Genomic DNA, 14,771 nt, shown 5'->3' with positions numbered 1-14,771 from the left:
GTCATTTTGTTGACCTCTGTCTTAATGTAAGTCCTTACTTTGTCCGACATTCTGTATCCCCTACTTTTGGTAGGTACACGGTCTCCTGTGTCAATGCTATGTTTGCACCAAGGTGTCAAACCAGGGGACTGTAAAAACAAGGGGGTTAATTGCCTAAGCAAACTTTTCACCTCAGCCTGTTAATCAGAAGTCAGATGAGGGGTCACATGGATACCCTTAATGGAGCTGTCTGAAGGACTGCTTTGGAACAGGTCAGGGAAAGGTTCTGACTCCTCTTCCTCAACATCTGAAGCCAACAGCAGTGCAGCGATTTCAACTCTTGGGATGAAAGCCTTCAGTCTATTTACATGGAACATTTTTGGAGCCTGACCAGCCCTTCCAAGGTCCACTAAATAGTTGACCTCACCCAGTGACTCCACCACTGTGTAAGGGCCTGACCACTTGTCGTGTAAAGCTCTAGGCCTTATAGGGTTCATGATCAGGACTTGCTGACCAGGTGTGAAATTGACGAGGGAAGCTTTCTGGTCATACCAGTGTTTCACCAGAGCTTATCCTGCCTTCAACGTTTCACTAGCCAAACCCATCAGGAGTACCATCCTGTTTCTGAGCCCTAGCACATAGTCCAATACGATGGTAGTAATGGGGGGAGTGGGCATCTCCCATCCCTCCTTGACTTTGGCTAAGGGTCCCCTTACAGGGTGACCAAACAGAAGTTCAAAGGGGCTGAAGCCAACACCCTCTTGTGGTACTTCTCTGTAGGCAAACAGTAAGCATGGTAGCAGAAGATCCCATTTTCTTCTTTGAGGTTCTTCCAGGGCCCCAATCATGCTTTTCAAGGTCCTGTTAAACCTTTCAACCAGACCATTGGTCTTTGGGTGGTATGCGGATGAAAACTTTTATAGGTGACACCACATTCCTTCCACATGGCCTGCATATACTTGGACATAAAGTTGCTGCCTCTGTCAGACACAACTTCTTTAGTGAAGACAAACCTAGTCAATATGCCAAACAAAGCTTTTGCAACTGACTTGGCAGTCACAGTTTTCAATGGGATGGCCTCAGGATACCTGGTGGCATGGTCGACCAGCACCAGGATAAACCTATTGCCTGAGGATGTTTGGGGGTCAAAGGGACCAACAATGTTGATCCCTACCCTCTCAAATGCTACCCCCACAACTGGGAGTGGTACCAATGGAGCTTGGATTGTTGAGCCACTCTTACCAGATAACTGGTAGGAGACACAACTCCTGCAGTGACTTTCTACTTGCACCCCCATCTTGGGCCAGTAGAAGTGCATGGATAACCTTTGCTTGGTTCTCTTGATTCCAAGTTGACCAGCAAGTGGCACTTCATGCACCAGCTGCAGGAGGAAGGGTTTTACAGTAAGGGGAGCCACCAACCTTCTATGGTCTCCTCTGTAGACTCTGTAGGCTCACTATACAGGAGCCCACCTTCCCAGTAAATTCTGTGCTTCCCAGGAGGTTCACCCTCAAGCAGGGAGCAGGCCCGTCTCCTTAGGCCTTCCAGAGATGGGCACTCATGTTGGCCCTTACTAAATTCTTCCCTGTCAAGACCACCTTCTACTAACAAGTCTTTTAGTTCAGGATGGTCATTAGGGTCAAATACTTCAGGTATCACTACCTCCTTGTCACGTCCTGGTGATTGACCAACTACCTCCACCTCAGTGGTAGGTGAGTTAGAGGGAATGTTTTCTTTCCCTCTTTTGGATTTTCTTACTCCTTTAACCTTGGGTTTCCCCTTTGGCTGGGGCATTGCATTGGTCTTGGCCAGTGCTGCCCTTGTTTGAGACCTTGTGCAGGGTCTTTCAGCTGTATTTCCCACAAGCCCTAAAGCTCTGAGATAATTTCACAGCAAGACCTTTCCTGGGACACTCCTCTGTATGCGCACTGGAATTCTGACTGCTGTACCATTGATGGTAAGAGTTATAGGTATTACTGGGAACATGAGAGGTGGGCCATCAGCCAACTTAGTGGGTAACAGGGAAGCTCTGGCAACTTCCTCTGGGTCTACCAAGGTAGAATCCACTACATTTCGACTACACCCACTATCCCTAAGAGCTGGAGTATCTACTCCATGATCAGCACACTGTCTTTAAAGTAGTGCTTGGTATTATCTGGAATCCTAGCATAAGCCTCTGAGACTTTAAGCTCCCAGGGAAACTAAAACTACCTCAGCTTCTATCCCACTGGGGAAGGAGTCTGAGGAGAAGGATGCCCCTGTAATCTCTTCTTCCTCATAGGAGGAGAAGGCCAGATTAGCAGAGTGGCCCCCCAAGGTTTTGACCTTACATCTGGGATCCCCTTTCACATGGTCAGTTGCTCCACAAGCAAAACAAGATCCCCTGGGTCTGTTTACATAGGGAGGCTTACTATAACCAGAGTTCTGTTTTGGAGGCTGACCTCCACTACCCTGTGAGTTCTCTTGTGTCTTACCCTTATTTTCCTTTTGTGGCCCTTCTGGGAGGACGTTTTATCAGATTCCCCACCCTCCTTATCTTTGGACTTTTTCCCCTCCTCCTGCTTACCAGGACGAGTCTTGTCCTTATGGGACACTCTATGTGACACCCACAAATCTGCTGCTATGCAAGTTTCTTAGGATCTATCTCCTTTGAATCTGCCGAGTGCTGCTTAAGCTCAGGGGAAGATGCAAAAATATGTTCCAGCATGAGAAGACATATCATACCTTCAAAGGTAGAGACCATATAACCTTCAAACCAGCCAGTCAAGTTTTTTTTAAGGATTCAGTTACATAAAATACCCAAGTACCACCTTCCTTCCTTTTGTACTCTCTGAATCTCTTTAAGTATGGGGCAGGAGTCTTTCCAAACTTTAAGATGAGAGTTTGCTTCAACATTGCAAAATCTGCTTTCTCAGCTTTTGACATTTCCATAATGGCACTACAGCCAGAATGGGGCAGTCTGCTAAGTAACCAGGCAATTTTATCAGCATTGTCAACTTGTTGAACTTCACATGCATACTCAAATGTATTCAGCCAGTCCATATTGTCATTATTTTCCTCATATACACTGAGCAGATCCTTAGGAAACCTTGGATGAGAGGAGGACCCAGACCCATGTCCAGGACCCTTGGATCCATTGGCAACCTGAAGCTTGGCCAGTTCCAACTGGTGATCCCGGTCTTTCTGTTTTTCAGTTTGGCCATGTTAAATTCAAGCTCCTTCTGATAAACAGCAGTTCTTGTTTCTTGAATTCAAGCATGGCCTCATGTTAGGCAGAATCCTGTGCAGTCCCCTTAGGGAGCACTATAGAAGATTAAGACCACAGGTATGAGCAATAAATCCCCTTTGGTATTTTTTGTTGTTGTTATTATTTTTTTGTAGCAATCTGTATCACACATATTTAGTTGGTAGCTGTGGCTAAGCAGTCAGACTTATCTCAAGGGGGAGATGAGCAGTATTCAGGATTTACACAATAGGACTACAATACTATGGCACACGGAAACACTGACCAAAGCTTTGTATTAAAAAGAATATATATTTATTTTACACACTTCTAGTTCAACACATTAATCACAGTTATTAAAGCAAGTTAAAATCAGTCAAGAAAAGTATACACAACTCCCTGGTTAAATTGTAGACAAGTTTGAGCAAGAGTGAAAACTGAGCAAAACGGCACAGTGAAAACCAAACACAAATGGCACTCTATCAATTTCTCACCATAGAGGGAAAGGGCAAGTTATACAGGAATATACTCTTAGGCACCCTAGCAACACTTCCCAATAAGTTTGTGAACAAGTTTAGTCAAGGCAATACTTTAGCATGTATGATACTGAGGTGAAAACCAAGCAAAATGGCACTTCACAAGATTTTTAAGTGGTAAGGAAAAGGTGGTTATAAGAGTTAGGTGCACCAACACATTTCCAGTTGAGAAGCAATCTAGAGAAGGCAGTTATAACAGATTCAGCCAGAGTCAATAGGCCTGTGCCAGAGTCAGTGGTACAGGGTAAAGAGCCTAGTAGCAAAATGTTCTTGTAGCTGCAGTCAAGTCTTTGTTAAACGATTCTAAAAGGTGGTTGCAGAAGGTGAAAGACAATGTTAGAGAATAGGGGCGGCCAACCCAGCAGGTAGGTAAAGGATTTAAAACACATTTCAAACTACCAAACGAAAAGGGAGGCCTGGCAGAACAAAGTACCTTTAAAATGTAGAAGAGGCTCCTGCGGTGGCAGTTGTTCCTGGCAGTTCCTGCAGTTCGGGAGATCCAGCAGAGGAAGAGAGACTCTCGTCGTAGAGGAAGGTTCGAGTTACTACACTGCCCAGGGATAAAACCAGCCGCGGTGCTGCCAAACAAAATAAAAGGTATGCTCCGTTAAATCGCTGTCCGGGTGGACGGGTACCTGGCTATCGGGTCTCCTAGTGGCGATTCGAACAAGGCAGGTCCTGGAAGGCGATTGGCAAACTGGTTGGCCCCACCAGCTCAAGGGAAGAAGGCTCTTGCAGATGAAGATCTTCTCTCGTTGTGTGGAGAAAAGTGGTGAGAAGCTGTAGCAGGGCTTCACCGGTGGTTCAGTTGGTGCAGATGTCTTTGGCTTCTCTCCTCTTCGGCTTCTTAGTTCCAGTGGCGACGTCTTGCTCTTCCAGTCCTCAGGACCCTGCTTTTATGCAAAAAGACCCCCATTCATACAGCCTAGCTGTCACTCGCACAGTGGTGGGAGACCCTCCAGCCTATCCGGGCAGAGTGCGACATGGGTTGCTGAGATAACCCTGTCCAGGGGTCCTACTCCCCCTCCTACACAATGGGTCCACCCCAGACTCAGTCGCACCGAAAGGAGGGCTTCTTGGCAGAAGCCCGCCAAAAGGACGAACAAAGGATCCCCGACCTAGTTTAGGATCGTAGAGAAAGACACGAGAAAGTATTTATATAAAGGTTCTGGCAAATAAAACCTATGGGAGCAAAGTTAATATAAGAATAACCCGGCGGTATGTTAGAGGCTGTCAGTGAATGTGGTAGCCTCGAACAATGGGAAAATCCCATAGAGAAATATATTCGCGGTCGAATATTTTTGGTAGTAACCACTGCCACCAGCCAGAAACCTTTGAGAGGGGGACTGTACGGTACCCTCTCGAAAATGAACATAAGGGAAAAACTATTAACCCTTGCCAGCACCTCCATAGTAAGATGGGTTGTACTGGTTATGTTCATAAAGAGTGACTAGTAAAGTCAATGGGGACTGTGCATGCCCTGGGAGACAGTCAGTCCCAGGGTATGGAGTCTGTTTGGGGGTCGCTACGACACCCCTGTGTCACTGCACAGAAGGTGCTGTGTAACACATGTGGATAAAGATGGTTCCTATGAGGGTGAGATAAACCCCATAGACATTAAACACAAAAAATAGCTTAGAACACACATAGCAAATATGCCTAAGAGTGGGAAAAAGAGTCTCACTCTTAGCAGGAGAAAAAACAAACCCTTCAAATCCAGCAAAGCTGCTGGGGGACTCTATAGGTAAGGGAAATTAGCCATAGAATGAAAATTCTCCCTAACACCTCACCTTCAGCTCTGGCAGAAGAAACATTAGACATTACATCCTCCAAATCCTCATTATCTCTATGGATCAGTGCAGCGGCAGAAGTACCAGTTCTGCCAGTGAGAGCAGCCCCACCTCCTTCTGCACTGTCCTCAGAAGCTGTGACACTAAGCTGAGCTTCGTGCCAGTACATGATTATTTGGATAATTTCCATTTTTGTGCCTTGAGCAGAGACACCTCTCTCAGCACACATCTTTCTCAATCTTTCAGATTTAGAAGCATTTAAAGTTAACAAGGTACTTGTTTCCATATTGATAGATAGGACTATGGCCTTTTTCAGTTACGCTACAACAATTCACTGTGTCCTGGTAGGAATAACTCGAAATGCCTTCACTAGTATGCAACACTGGATACCTTCAGTCCTATCCCACCGCTGTACACCAATTTGTTAAGAAGGATTTCAGAACTCTGACCTGGAGGGGCAGAGGTTCAGAAGGCCAACCTAGTTTCTTGGAACAGGGTAACCTCTGGTCAAGCCAGACTAATCAGGGTAGCTATGGCAGGCGGTCAAGACTAAGTCTCAGGAGCGGTGAGGGTGACTGAAGGACCTCCATGAGCACACAGAGCAAGGACACTTACAAATTACTCCAGACAGGTGTTATATCAAAAATATAGACACATTTATTACAAGGCCTTTGTAACATAGACCATAGCAAAAGAATCACAGTAACACTGAGTAAACCAACACATCACACTCAATACAATATATATACAAGACCATGGGGGGTCTAAAGGGGTGACTGCACCAAATATGTTGACAACCTAGAGGGGAAGGAAACAGGCAGTGCAAGTAATCTTTAGGCCCAGTTCAACATCAATAATACACCTAACTAAGAGGCAGTCCAATCCCTACGAAGAGAGGAGCCTTGTGCTCAGTAGTACATGCATGCGCTTGTGCCAATGGGCGGAATAGGGACTCTTCAAGGGTCTCTAGCAGCTCAGGAAGGTGGATGAGGCGATGCAGAACAAGTTCCCACTATTCAAGAAGGACCTCCACTTGAAGGCAGAGGCATTTCGAGAGTGTGGGATGGGGTCGCTATTTTGCAATAGCTGTGGAAAGGAGAGGGGCCCCCAGGGGCCACTTGTGTGTAAAAATTAGCTCTTGCGCTAGGGGCCACCAGTTGGGATAAGGAGTACTCACCGGTCCCCGACGCAAGCAGACCCAAACTTCGCCAGTTCAGTCCACTTCGCTGGCAGGTTCGAATGCGGCAAAAAGGACGTCTCAGCACCTTTCAGTTCTTGAGATACAGTGATGATTCCCAAACGGGACAGTGGCGATTTCTCCGCTCCGGGTGGATGAATCAACCCAGTTTCACTGCAGCAGGCTTCAGGGGCAAGAGGGTCACAAATGCAGCGAACTTGCACAGGACGTTGCCGCGGCAGGGCAACACAGTAACCGCGCTTACTGCGGTCCTGGCGCACTCGTCTCACTTCAGACCTGGGAACGCCAAGTGTACGAAATTCGGTGTGAGGGTGCCGTGGACACAGAGCTAGCAGTTTCCCAAAGTTTCAGGGGCCTCCTCGAAACAGCGGCAGTGACAAAGCAAAGCAACTGGGTAACTGGTCAGTCCACTGGTTGGCCCAAGGACACTTCCGGGAAAGCTTACTTGCAGGGTTTGATGAAGGTGCCGAGAATAGTTGATCCCACTATTCCAATGGGTCGAAGCGTCTTCGCAGACCTTCTAGGATGACCAGATGCAGAGGGGTCCCATGGGACAACAACGGGATCAGGGTGCCAAACCTTCCTCGGCTTTGTGTTGCTGGATACTTGGATCTTATCCTTTGTTCAGTGAGAACTCAGGAGATCGACATGTTAGTGGTGTTTTCAGCATCCTCTTATCCAAAGTTACCTTTGCGCCAAAGCTGAGAGGACCCAATGGGAGATCTGCTCACAAACACACGCTCCATACGTGGACCAATCACGGACCACAGTAGACCCAGGCATTCATGCCACTCCAGTCTCTCTGGCACCAAGTATGTGTATTGGAATCGGACATTCCAGGCCACATCCTGGAGGCACACACACAGGGCATGCAGAAACCCGCGAAAGCATTGGGATTTGCGGGAAAGTGCATGACAAAATAAGGACTGGCCCGGGTCGATTTGATCTGGGGAAGGTGAAGGGACAAGATGGCCAAAGGACAGGAAAAAGAGCCTTGTGGCATGGCCATTTTGGAGCCAGGCCACCTATTCGTGCCAAACGCAGTTAACGCGGTTAACATGGCAGTAAGATAGCTGCCACCAGTCCTGTCCATGACACATCTGCACAGTTCATAAAAAGTCCAGCGAGAGTATCTAGGGCCTTAAGAAATGACTATAGACCCAAATGTGCTGTATGGTAAGATACATTGCACACTTGTTACATGTTGCACAAAGGTTGCAACATGAGGAAAGGACTTAGGGAAACAAAGTCTCCCAATACTGACTGTCTTGGCATGTCAGTTTCCCCATAAAAAGTGAGCGAAAGCCCAGAGGAGTGCAGCTGAAGACTGTGCTTCTCTGGCAAAGTCAGTCAATGGTGTCTAAACAGCAGCAAAACGTTTGGGGGTTGACACATGGAGGGAAAATGACATACTATTATAAAATCTTTCCTAACACAGGGCCCTGGGAGTGATGCTACTAGGAGCCAGTACAAAAGCAAATGGACTAGGTTTGCCGCTGGGCGGAATCTAAGGAGGTTGACCCGCTTACTTGCACGTTGGACGATGTGCTATCCTTCTCTAAACACCTCGCACACTCAGGAGTGCAAATAGACACATGCAGTACCTACCTGGCGGCCATAGGAGCCTACCGGAACTCGGAGGAGGAAGTCTTCTCTTCCTCCAACCCGGTGGTTAAGCGACATATGGCTGGACTAATCGGGCTCTACCCGCCTATCAAGAAACCACACCCTGTGTGGGACCTCAACTTAGTGTTGGGCACCCTGGCGCACAAAACGTTTGAACCAATGGCATCCGCGGACATCAGGCTTGTCACCATTAAAACACCTCTCTTGGTGGGTCTTATCTGCACGTAGGGTTAGCGAAGTCCAGGCACTGGTGGCTTCGGAACCGTACACTACGTTTCACAGAAATAATTTGGTCATGAGAACGCATCCAGCGTTCTTACCTAAATTAGACTCTTCTTTCCATCTAAATGAGGAGATAGTGTTACTTACTTTCTTTGCAGATGCTAAGGACAATGATCAAAGGGTCTTGCACTTTCTGGATGTCAGGTGCGTTCTGGAAATCTATCTGGACAGGACAAAGAGCTTCCGCAAGTTGGAGGCTCTTTGTCACCTTCGGGGAGTCAAGACCGGATTATCAGGCTTCCAAGGCCTCTATAGCAGGGTGGATGGTTTCGACCATCAAGGAGGCATATGAAGGGCGGCAAAAACCACTTTCAGCGTTCATGCATGCCCACGCCATCAGAGCCAAGGCCACTGTGGTCGCATTCCAGAGACACGTCGCGTTGCAGGTCATCAGCAGGGCGGAAACATGGGCCACTCCTTCAGCCTTCTGCAAGCACTACTGTTTAGATGCTAGCTCTAGGTCAGATGCGGCTTTCGGACAGGCAGTACTAAGGAACTTGTTTTCTTAAGGAGGGTCACCTCTCCACCCTGGGGGTACATTCAGTTGTAATCGCCCATGCAGTATGGAGGAAAGGGGACGGGACGTAGGAGTAATTATAAGTTACTCCCCGTAGTGACTAACATACTCTTATTCCATAGTCCCCTTCCCGCCATACGTCCCACCATCCTCCCCCCTAATAAAACTGGTTTCATAAGGCAATGTTAATATTGTCGACGCGTCAATGGGGACTGAGGAGTGGCGCCGGTGGGTGGAGACAGGGGAGCGCATGCTCCCAGGGCCGCGCCTCTAACTTTAAAGGGGAAGAAGATTTCTTCTGGTGAAAAAGGTTCTGTCTCCTGTCCCTAGCGAGGGACGCCCATGCAGTATGGAGGAAAGGGGACTATGGACTAGGAGTACTTTAGTCACTAAGGTGAGTAATTTATAATTTATCTTTGTATGAAAGAAAAGCAGGCTGGAACCCACAGTAGTGTTATTTGTTCCATTCCCCTTTCTGATGGTTCCATGTGTTAATATCCCCGCAAATATATCCCCATACAAAAATATCGCCATATTTCTGCAGTGATATTAAGGCATGGAACCTGCGGGGGACAGCCCTGCAACCCCTTTATTATTTTTAAAGGAGCGGGGAATACCCCCGCAACCCCTGGTCCCAAAAACCCCAAAAATGATCCCCCCCAAAAAATATCGCCTATGGCCGTTCCAGACGACCATATATACCGTGATATTTTTGGTGGGGATCATATGTAGTGATACCTTTCTGATAGGAGCATTTGAAAGAGTGTTCAAAACTGTCCAAATGTTTCAAATTGTCCATCCTGGAATGAGAACGTTCTTGTAGAAAATAATGTATATGGGTATTCTAAGTTTTTTCTCAGTGAAACAAGTTTACATTCTTATGAATAAAATATATACTGTAAGTGATAATTAGAAATGGGAATTGTACAAATTAAAAAGAGCAAGCTCACAATATTAGTTCAGTTAAATATTTGGGTTGTCCAACTCCAGGCCTCGAGGGCAGGAATCCTGAAGAGTTTACAGGAGATCCCTCATTAATATTCATGAGAAGAAGTTTGCATAATTTTAGAATCATTGTATGCACATTTATCTCATAAATATTAATGAGGCCTATCCTGAAAATCTGACATGTTTCCAGCTCTTGAGGACTAGAGTTGAACAACCCTGAGTTGAATGATTTCCTTTTTTGTTTTTTAATAGTTGCTTTTGTTAAAAAAAAGAAACTCTCCCTTGTGCTCCTTTTAATATAGATTTTTTACCCTCTGTTCGAGCAGCCGCCCACAATGGGTATGGTGGCTTTAGTAGATGCATACCTGACATCATGATTCTGACCCTCATAGAAACAGAGAAAGGGAGTGAGCATGCTATATTGACGTATAATGCGCTTGTTACAGCTAAATAACAAAGAATAGAACATTCTGCTCAGCTGCACAGACTGGTTAACTATGGCCATGATCAGTCTTTTTTCAAGGTTAAGATCCCCTATATGGAGATAAATGTTCTTCAAACCCTGAGACCGGTCCACTAAGTGGATACAGAGGATGTTCAGGGTGCGCAAGGCTCTTTCAAAAGGGAGCGTGGTGAGCACTTTAAATTTAAAATACTAATGGTCCTCGCTCACTGCATTTATCATTTGTATTGATGCGTATAAACAAATGATGTAACCCAAGAAATAACGTGTTTCTGCCTTTGTCTTAAAGCTATTGCTAAACACTTATTAGATTACAAAAAAGGTTGTATATGCTCCTATCTCATTTGTTTTGTACTCGTCTTAACCATGGAGGAGCAACCATATGTAGCCCTTAATCAATGTGAAGTAATAAAATTGCAAGGAAAACAAAGGGACGTGAATTTCATTACATGAATAGTTTCCAAATTATCTCCTCCATTACTGTTCATTTTTGCAGATCCCTATTATCACAATCCTTACAGAAATGGCCCGAGAGTTGGTTCTGAATATAGTTGCATTGACATGCATAGATTTGGATATGAATCTTTACGTTCTTGTAAAGATACAGAACCAAGTAAGTCACATGTTTTTAATGAATTTACTGATATTTTCTTAGTTTTGATTTTGCTATGCACCATTTTGGAAATGCAAAAGAGTAAGACGGATATACAATTTTGTTTTAACTGACTATTACTACTGTATTGAAATATAAACATTCATCACTGAAGTAAATTTAAAAAGCACGACCACAAAGACCATTCAGCATAAGGCGTCCATTAATGCCCCAAATGTGCAGTCTATAATGTCCATAGGGCACTAGAGAATAAGTTTCATTCAAAAGAGCCATATGGTCTTTTCCTGAATTATTAATGCGGTGGTACATGCTGTATTATGTTCCATTAATCTCAAGTGAGGCATCCTTCCAAGATTTGTAAGCTGTTGAATATTCATTGCCACCAGGGTTAATCCCAGTGCACTATTTTTCAATATTAATGCAAAATAAGCTTCACTTTTTTAAAACAATCAAAATGAAAACATTGCACAAAATCTTTCTTGGCAGAACAAAGGAACTTTAACTAGCAACATTCACATTCTCATTGTCCAATCGACACAAAGGAAATAAGGCAGTCGTCCCTGCCAAGTCAGCTTCCTCTGTGGGGCCCCTTCCCCCTGCTTCCCCACATACCACCTCTCGTACACCCTGCTGTTTTTGGTCTACATCTCCCTCTCATATTCATCATCCCCACCGCCCTTCTCTGTGCCCTTCTAACTTAGGCCTCATTCTTGCTGCTGTTGTCCGTTGTTATTGCTTGCTCACTCTTAGTCAAGCACTGCTTTGCGTGAGCCTTCCTCTTGGTTTGTCACTTTTCCTTTGCTGCCACAAGTGCTAGCTTCCCTTGCAGGCCATCCACATTGGTACAGCTTTCCAAGGCGTCCATTATCACTTAAATATAACCAGTTGATCTGAGGTCTCCCAAAATTCCCAGATTCAAGTCATCCACATTTAGTTCATTTTTCTGCTCGCTTAGTTGATCTCCCCTTTCAAACTTGAGTGGAGGAGGGGGAAGGAAATAAGGATGGCTATGTAATTTTATTTTTCTTCCAAATCTAAACAACAAAAAAATCTTTCTTTTTTAATGGATACTTTTTTCCTACAGACCATATGATATGATATGGCATTTGTAACGCGCCTATACACAAGGGTTTCAAGTGTTTCAAGGTGCGATGAGGCAGGGAGGGGGGAACAGGGGAAGACAGACAGCGATCCTACTAGGCCAGGTGTCATTCAGATCGCAAGTGCAGGGGTAGGGGGAAGGGAGAAAGTGCAAGGGGAGGGGAGGGGGGAAGTGCAGTACAAGGTAAGTAGAATAAAATAATAAGGGCCAGCTGGTGGCAAGTGCAAGGTAAGTGCAGACAAGTGCTGGGAACGGGGGCTGTAGGGATACAGAGACAGTCCCGCAGTGCAGGGGTTGCCAGGGAGGCAGTGCAAGTGGAGAGTGGCTGGGCCCAGGACCGAGGTCGGCGAGAGTGGCCCAGTTGCAGATTCGGTGCAGATTCAGTGAAGAATTAGCAGGGGAGAGGGAGAGAGAAAGCAGAAGCAAAGAGGAAGGTTTTGAGGTGCTTCCGGAACCGTATATGGTTCTCCTCAAGTTTCAGGGAGGCAGGAAGGCTGTTCCAGAGGGAGGCCCCTGCCGCAGAGAGAGATCTACCCCCAGCTCGTTGCTTCGAGAAGCGGATGACCCTGAGGGAGTTGGCGACGGATGAGCGAAGGGCTCGGGAAGGAAGATATTTAGGAAGAGAGAGTTGAAGGTATTTAGGCCCCAGGCCCTAGAAGGCCTTGTGGACAATGCAGAGGGTTTTGAACTTTATCCTCGCAGCCACTGGGAGCCAGTGTAGAGACTTCAGTCCTGGAGAGATACGGTCCCTGGGCTTGAAGCCAAGGACAAGTCTTGCAGTTCTGTTCTGGATGAGTTGCAGAGGGCGGAGAGTGGAGGCAGGCAGATTAAGATAGAGGCTGTTACAGTAGTCCAGCTTTGAGAGAACCAGGGCTCGTGAGACAGTGAGCTTCTGGGAGAAGGACAGGAAGGGAAGAATACCTCCGAGGAGGTGCAGCTGGTAGTGTGACTTCTTAGAGACGTCAGATATATGAGGAGAGAAGGAGAGTGTGGAGTCGAAGATAACCCTGAGGTTTTTTGCCGTGCAGGTAGGAGCAGGAAGAGGGCCAAGAGAGGCCGGCCAGAGAGCTGCAGGGAAGGAGGGAGTGGGTGTGCCGATGAGTAGAATCTCAGTCTTACTGGAATTAAGGCAGAGGTCATTGGCGGCACACCATTCCTGGATAGCAGACAGGCAATCAGAGATGAGGGAAGGAGAGGAGGAGGCCGAGGGTAGCCTGAAAATGAGCTGGGTATCGTCCGCATAGCACTGAAAGTTGGGGCAGAGAGTGGCGATGCGGTGGGCAAGGAGTGCCAGGTACTGGTTGAACAGCCAGGGGGAGAGATTTGATCCCTTGGGGACACCACAGGTGGAGAAAAAGATGTCAGAGAGGAAGGACCCCAGTTGGACCTTGGAGGGTCGATTGGAGAGGAAAGAGGTCAGCCACGCCAGAGCCTGACCAGTGATACCCAGGTTATCACGGAGACGATTGAGCAGGATGGCATGGTTGACAGTGTCAAAGGCAGAAGAGAGATCGAGCAGAATGAGAACACACGGAGTGTTGGAGTCAAGGTTCAAGAGTAGGTCCTCACAGATGTTCAGGAGAGCAGTTTTTGTGCTTCTGGCAGCTCTGAAGCCAGATTGATGGTCATGAAGACTCCCAACAGATTCAGCATGGAGGCTAAGCTGGGAGATGGCCAGTTTCTCCAGGAGCTTGCCCAGGAAGGGAGTGATGGAGATTGGGCGATAGTTAGCGGGGCAGGAGGGGTCAGAAGAAGGTTTCTTAAGAAGAAGGTGCACAAGGGAGTGCTTAAGGGGGATGGGAAGACTCCAGAGGCGAAGGAGTGGTTGCAAAAGTCAGCCAGGGCAGGAGCCAGGGAGTCGATGTGGTCCTTGATAGTTTTGGAGGAACAGGGGTGAACCTTTTTAGACGAGACTTTCATAGATCGGACTTGTCTGGAAACCTCGTCAGCAGAAAAAAGGGGAAAGGCAGAGAAGGAGGGAGGAGGGGTGGCTGTAGAAGGGCCAGAGGAAGAGCCAGGAAGAGAGGGAGGGAAAGGTGATACGAGGAGAGTGAGGACAGGATGTCCTGAGTTTTAGAGATGAAGTGAGAGGCCAGTGCAGAGCAGAGGGCCTGGGAGGGGACAGGAGAGGTAGAGACTGCAGCAGGGTTGGCAAGCTCCTTGCAGATTTTAAAGAGTTCGGCCGAGTTGTTAGATGCCGCAGAGATGCGGGCTTGTATAAGGGCTCTCTTCTTGGAGAGAACGGAGAGACGGTATTGCCTTTGGAGCAGGCGGCAGGCCAGTTTGTCAGAGGATGAACATGAAGCACGCCATTTCCTCTCTGCCACCCTGCACTTGCGTTTAAGGGTGACGAGCTCCGAGTCATACCAGGAGTTACATTTGGCTTTGGGCTTCAGGCGGATTCTCATGACAGGGGCAAGGATATCAAGAGTATAAGATATAGCCGAATGGAGCATGGAGAGGGCAGTGTCAGGGTGGGAGTCAGCCGAAGGAG

At 46.9% G+C, this 14,771-nt stretch overlaps 1 protein-coding gene across 2 annotated transcripts in view; it reads left to right on the top strand.

The window, feature by feature from the left end:
- Nucleotides 1-14,771, top strand: part of USP42 (ubiquitin specific peptidase 42) — a 1,198,372-nt gene that overhangs the window by 1,069,964 nt on the left and 113,637 nt on the right. The window contains exon 17 of one of the 2 annotated variants that reach the window (XM_069645629.1): nt 11,059-11,175. The exons of the other annotated variant lie outside the window; for it this stretch is intronic. Coding sequence (XP_069501730.1) covers nt 11,059-11,175 — 117 coding nt within the window. The remainder of the gene's footprint in view (nt 1-11,058; nt 11,176-14,771) is intronic. 2 annotated transcript variants of the gene reach the window in all.

This window comes from Ambystoma mexicanum, chromosome 2p, assembly GCF_040938575.1.
Source record: "Ambystoma mexicanum isolate Mex_15411 chromosome 2p, UKY_AmexF1_1, whole genome shotgun sequence".
In the NCBI taxonomy this organism is placed as follows: Eukaryota; Metazoa; Chordata; class Amphibia; order Caudata; family Ambystomatidae; genus Ambystoma; species Ambystoma mexicanum.
The sequence above is the reverse complement of the archived record's forward strand: the minus strand, read 5'-3'. Positions and strand labels throughout refer to the sequence as shown.